The sequence below is a fragment of the Mytilus galloprovincialis genome, chromosome 2, assembly GCF_965363235.1.
Source record: "Mytilus galloprovincialis chromosome 2, xbMytGall1.hap1.1, whole genome shotgun sequence".
NCBI lineage: Eukaryota > Metazoa > Mollusca > Bivalvia > Mytilida > Mytilidae > Mytilus > Mytilus galloprovincialis.
This window is the reverse complement of record NC_134839.1, coordinates 98,938,272-98,945,323: the sequence shown is the minus strand read 5'-3', so window position 1 is coordinate 98,945,323 and position 7,052 is coordinate 98,938,272. Positions and strand designations below refer to the sequence as shown.

Genomic DNA, 7,052 nt, shown 5'->3' with positions numbered 1-7,052 from the left:
GGAAAGATATTAATGTTAACATTAGCTTCGGTTTTTACGTGTAGCTCGCCGACTTAAATGGTCATATGAGATATTATCATCATTTCATGATCCGTCGTCATTTTTACTTTTTAAACTATCTTTTGGCGGGACCTCTACAAACGATCAACTTGTAATGTTGATATTGTGGCAAACATTGCGACACAATTCCGGTATAAGTTGCCCATATTTATCGTTGCAACCTTATTGAAAATCAGACTTTAGTCTCTTCTGAATCTACTCGACCAGCAATAATTAAACGTTGTTAGAGGGATGTTTTGAACCCGCAATAAATGAACGTCTTTTAATTGTATCTAGGTGGAATCTTTACGGTAAAGGATGTTTTTAATTTTATATGAAACCTTCATTCTCTGAAAGTGCTTGGCAAATGTTAGTAAATCTTTCAAAGAAGGATGCATGGACAGTCGTCTTCAATGAATTCTTGTTTCAATCAGATCAGATAAAAGTGACTGGCAGTAAGATGCGATATTCAATCCTTATTTGGTAATGATAAAATATATTCTTAAAAATATTGAAATATAAGGAAAGAAAGTTAAAGTTCATTTCCCAGAACCTCGATCCCTACCACATTAATGGTAAGTAACATCCGAATTAGATAAACGATAATGTCTTCTATCCTTCACATATTATTCCATATCTTCAGTCATATAAATTTGAAATATTTCATATTTTTCATGCTAGAAAAAAAAAACAACAAACAACATTTAACTGACTTAACTGAATAGTTGAACTCCAAGGAAATTCCATATGGAAAGATCCTAAGCAAGGGCAAAATCAAAAGCTGAAACACGTCAAACGAATGGATAACTCTCATATTACTGACTTGGTACAGACATTTCCGTATGTTGATAAAAAGTGGATTGAACCTGGTTTTATAGCGCGATCAAACCTCCCTCCAACCTTAGACATTGAGAGTAAGAACAAACTATTAAAATCCGTTGCAATTGGCGGTACGAGGTACAAAACTAATACACAAAGCACCGAGCTCAAAACTAATTGTAACTAATGAATAAATCACATTCTCCAAGACTAAAGTATTAATCGGTAAACATTCAACGTTTTTAGTGGAAACACGTAATACCGGTAAATATTATGAGAAAAGCATCTACTTATGGCATTGCAAAAATATCGGTTGAAATAATCAAATTGGACAGTCATTTTATCTAAAATGTACCCGAGTGCTCCAACACAATTCTTCCTTTTTCTGCTAGACTTAATACATAATGGATATTCTGTAGAAAAAAAAATTCAAAAGAGAAAATACAAAATCGGATTACACAATGTAAACTTATTGTAAATGTAAAATTAATAGTCGATGAAACAAATAGGATTATCGCCCATTAATGAGAATGAATTCATTCTTTACATGTCTGTCCCAACCAATGAGCCTGTAGTTTGGTGGTTGTCGTAACTTATTGTATGTTATATTTGTTTTTCGTAATAAATTGAAATGTTTTCAAATTTGACCGTTTGTTTTCTCGTTTGAATTGTTTCTCATTATTTATGTTGTGGTTGTTTTTGCCTACTAAAATGGTATGAGTTTTTCTCATCATTCATGCTGTGGCCTTTTTTGCCTACTAAAATTGTATGAGTTAATCTAATTTTGGAAGGCCGTAAAGATGACTATAATTACTTACAATCATCTCATTTTAGCTCTGGGGATACTTTTCTCATTCTCATTGGCAATCATACCATATCTCCTCATGTTTACAAAGCCGTGATATGTAATTTAAGAACCATGTACCGAGATACAGGCAAGGATTAGACAGGCATACACCTTGTTTTACATTCGATTGAGTAATTAAAAAGCCTCTTTATATTTAATTACTGAATTTCTTTCTTCATCAGTGGTGATAATGAGGCCATGTTTGAATTAAATCATACAGCTTCTGACCGGGACAAGCTGTTTGTCCGACATCTCTGTGACCTTTAAGGATATAGTTGGCTGTGATTTTTCCTTTGTTGATTCCGCACTGTATAAGACTCTTTATTGCATTAAGAGCAGCGTCATTTGGAACATGTTCCATGAAATTACCAATGACACAGATACCTGTAGCAAAAACGTAGTCGTGATTTATGTCAAATATGTCATCGCGTAATTTATATTTGTTTCAATCAAAAGTAAAATATTGTAAATGCATCCCAGACTAATGAATTTATTCTTGTAGAAGACTCCCAAAGTCAGAAAAAAACAGTTCAATTAAGTTCTGTCAATAAACCACGATATTTCAAAGCCTTCATGTCAAAAGTAAATGATGTAAAAAGAATAGGTCCTATAAAGAAATTGATATATGGCTTTTACCTACATTGTACTTATACAACTTTGCAATAACAGAACTCTTAATATTCTTATCTTTACCAAACGAAATCTTTAGTTTTTTTCTTCTTTTCTATGCAATTTCATAGTCCTATAATAGGGGCAGTCATATTTGAGTAAATCCAAATTTATATAGGTCTGACCTCACATATAAATAATTTTTCTGTAGTCATACCTTTAATCAATTCTACGATTGATTATATTGCTTTTGTGAGAGTTTAAGCCACAGCATCTACTAATCGTAATGAATACCATGGTGGCTGCTCTGTTGTTACTTTTTTGTTCATCGGAAGATGTATATACTGTCTCGTACTAAATATATGGAATATACCGATTAGCTTAATTAATGAAACACATTTACCTAGACCATCATAGTTATGATGCAAAGTGTGAGCTCCCACTGCGTCCCATCCCCTGGCTTCATAAACATTACCATCTTCTCCGACCACAAAACTGTAACCAATATCACTCCAGTCTGTAAAAACATAAAGCTTACACATTAGTATTGTCCGTCATATAAACCTGAAATGTCCAATGTTATTCCAATCTTGCTATTCAATCATGAACTGAAAGGTATTGAAACATTGTCATTATCTACATCAATACTTCAGCTTATAACAAGTAAAGCACTGTTGTCGAACAGGATGACAAAAACTCTTCAATACCATATAACCTCTTTGTACTATACCACTATCGACACCTATTATGACAAGGGTTCCATGAAACCTAAATGCTGTACTGAATATCGGATGGCCTCACATTCTTGTGGATGGTCAAAGGCACTTGTCTCAGAACAAATGCACATCTCTATATCTAAAAGTGAGTTAAAGGTAAATAGATATATTTTTTTTATACACAAAGTTCGTGCAAAATGATGATTGAGTTTGAGAAGGCATTCATGTTTTCCCGCAAAACGTTCTTAACATTTTCTTCTTCATGCGTTTACACAAATGTTAGTTATTCTTGAATTATAATTAATATCAGATACCTCTGTTGAGAGTGCCTAGAAAATCAACCTAACGATGTTATAGTAGATCTGATTCTTCACTTCCTCCCCGAACGGTTCTACGACGACACCGCCTAGCTTTGCAGTACCTGCTTTAACAATAGCTGATAAAAGTCAGCTTTCGTTTCGGGAGGTTTTACCTTCTCGTAGAATTAAACAGGGACATCATTAGAAGCAATACATAAAGTATTTTTAAGTGTACAGAAATGAACATCTACTCATCTCTTCTGTATAACTACAAGATGCTGTTCCATTTTAGAAGCACACAATCACTGTAAATTTATATATAAGTATGTCTGCCTATGTGTAGTGACAACTGTTAATTATACCTTGTCCCTGTTGGTATATATATATATATATATATATATATATATATATATATATATATATATATATATAGTTATTTCTCGCGACAAAACATTTTCATATCGTTTATCTATGTTCTAAAAAAATTATTTGCATGAATATGTTTTGAAGAAATTAATATATATATAACAAGCGATAAGGAATGTTTAGTGCCCTCGATAATATCCGAGCAGTAATACGAAATCAGTCAAAAACGCAACTCACGTGGGTAGAAATGCATCGGAATGCCCTCATTGTTATTTGCTGTAAAAATCACTTGATCACACAACCGATGGCATAATACCATTACACCAAAATGTAAAGATTATTTATGTAACTCGAAATGAACCTGAAAACCAATGCTGCGCTCAAAAGTTCAAATAGAATGAAATTCAAAACAGTGTGGCTGTGGCCATTGATTGCCACATTAAATTCATCCATTGACTGGGACAATTTAGGTGAACGTTTGTATGTAACGACCACTGTTCACTATGTACTTTTTAAAGACACTTAAACTATGGGGTCACCAAAGGTTCTCAACACCTTAATAAAGTAATTCGAAAAACTAATCAGAAATAAAACGATGTTTTGATTTATATCAATTATGTAAATCAAAACATAAAGGTTATTCCTGATTAATTTTTTGAATTATTTTATAATTAAAGGCGTTAAGAAACCTTTGGTGACCCCACAGTTTAAATGTCTATCGTAGGTACGTCGTGAACAGTGGTCGTTACAGACAAACGTTCATGTAAATTGTCCCAGTCAATGGATGAATTTAATGTGTCAATCAATGGCCACAGCCACACTGTTTTGAATTTCATTCTAGTTTCTTTTCCAAGATATACTTATCACATTGCTCACGACAAGAAATAATCTTGGAGAGAGTCGTACTTATTAAAATCTAAAGAACGGAGTAAGAGAGCTATAAGAGCTGTCAATTGGTAACTTTATACAAAAAAAATATTCAAATTACAGATACTCACGATGGCCATCCATGTGGTAATTTTGGTACGCCTTGACTTTAGAAATACATGCTGACTGTGTATGACATCCTCCTGAGGCGCCATGATGGATGTACACGTGATTTGGGGTATGTGTTAAAAGAGAGTGTGGAATTGTTGGACTACGAGCACCCCATCCAGCACGTGATACAATGTTTGGACAGCCTATAGACGTAGATGCTTGATTGGCTGCAACAAAAATGTCTTCTATATCTTATACAAAACAAACATGGAAATACGTCTGCCGTTTATTTTGAAGCATATAAATATAGTTAACAGTGACATAATTTTATCAATACTTTTTCTTGGAAGAAGGTTTGAAAGATAAAATAACAAACATACCGAACTCAAAGGAAAATTCAAAACGGAAAGTCTTTTACAAAATGGCCGAATCAAAAGCTCAAACAGTAACGAATGGAAAACAACTGTTATATACCTGACATGGAACCGGCATTTCCTTATGTAGAAAAGGCAGATTTAACTTGGTTTTATGGCTGACTAAATTTCGCACTTGAATGCATTTTTATTAATGCCAATATATATGTCTCTTTACCGTTCCTGAATAATTAATTATAACCAATCGTTAGAAGGGACAACATAAGGTATTACCAACCGTGTTTGTTTTTTTAGCTTATTCTATAGTATTACTTACTCTGACAAGCTTTAAAATTCAGCCAATTGATTGCAGCCCAAGCATCCTAAAATGTTGAATAAACATTTGGTTTATCGTGGTTTTTGTTTAAATCATTGGCTACTTGTGCTTTTTTCTAAAATGTATGCCTATCATAGTAAACGTGAAAACACAAATTATACTTGTAGCGATATGCCGCTACACAATACCTATCTGTGGTAATTATTTATGAATTTAAGAAAGAAGATGTTGTATGATTGCAATGAAATAACTCTTCACAAGAGACCAAATGACTCAGAAATTTCGACAATGAGCAGCTTATACCGCATAGTCAATTAAAAAATGACAAATGTAAAACAATTCAAACGAGAACAATTGTGTTCTGATTTGTGTACAAAAAAATAAAAAATAAACGAAAATAAAACATGTAACAGATCAACAAAAGAGGGACGAAAGATACCAGAGGGACAGTCAACAAACGACAACCACTGAATTACAGACTCCTGATTTGAGAAAAGCACATACATACAGAATGTGGCGGAGTTTAACGTGTTAGCGGGATAACAACCTTCCCCTTAACCTGGGACAGTGGTTTAACCGTTCCAAATAAGAACGAACTGTAAAAATCAGTTGATAAAATCTTAACTCATCAGATGGATACAAATAGAAATACATCTAACAAGAACACAGAGTGACGTGGTTAAGTTCGTTTCCATTTCTCCTTTTTTGGCTAATTAATCAGTGTTATCTGCTAGTATATTATCTTGCTTAGTATAATTCTTACAAACTTACACAACAGTTACACGAAAACAAGAAAACTTTTGGAAAATACAAAAGCATAATTTAGCACACAACACATTCTATCAAGTATTGTTTATTCCTTCAAATTTCTGCAATACATCGAACTTACTTGTCCATTATAGTCAATATTAGCCCATGTATATCCATTAGCTGTTTGTCTGCCTCCTTTATCTGTGTGACATTCGCCAGCAGGGACTGTTCCTAAAATTCGATGCGTTGTTCCTGCTCCAGATCGAACATGCAAAGGGTCTGTTGCACACCCGCACTGGGCTGCGTACGCATCATTAGTGATGAAACAAGTAACGAGCACTGATATGAAAATCCTTAAACATAGATATTATTAAATAAGACGTTGCATGAATCCTGTTTTGTTATAAATTTAATCTATAGTGTTTATCTTTTTTTTCAAAAATGTTTCTGAAATGTTATTTTTTTTAATTACGAAGTAACATGTCTGAGTCTTTAGATTATTATATGAATAAAAATCCGACTCTCAATTCTTATTTTTGTAACAGTTTCCAAATATTAGTACGTACATGATAAATCAGGAATATAATATATTGTCCGTGCTTCTTAAATATTCTTAATAGAATACAGATAAAGCATTTAAAGATCACGAAAATGAACAAACGTGTACAGATTGAAGATAAAACTTATGATAGTATCTTGTATAAACTAGTATAAAGTTAACGTTGACATGATTTGGTATAATCTGTTGCTGTTTGTTACCTCTAGATAAATTTACCCGTGAAGTCACTTTTGTAGCGTTTTTCAGTCGTGTGAGAGACAGTGCATGTTTTTTTTTTGTGCTGTTTTATGCAATGGCCATTGTTATATTATAGTTCGTTTCTGTGTGTGTTGCATTTTAATGTTGTGTTTCTGTTGTGTCGTAGTTCTCCTCTTGTATTT

The 7,052-nt window shown here is 33.2% G+C and overlaps 1 protein-coding gene across 1 annotated transcript; it reads right to left on the bottom strand.

Moving 5' to 3' along the window:
- Positions 1–1,171: 1,171 nt before the first annotated feature.
- On the bottom strand, positions 1,172–6,801 carry LOC143065069 (peptidoglycan-recognition protein SC2-like). Its single transcript, XM_076238385.1, has 7 exons — positions 6,680–6,801; positions 6,253–6,466; positions 5,364–5,409; positions 4,694–4,900; positions 2,718–2,831; positions 1,868–2,089; positions 1,172–1,271 (listed from the first exon to the last, which is right to left on the bottom strand). Coding segments are annotated over exons 1-6 (789 nt in total). The 5' UTR covers positions 6,682–6,801; the 3' UTR covers positions 1,172–1,271; positions 1,868–1,883.
- Positions 6,802–7,052: the final 251 nt, after the last annotated feature.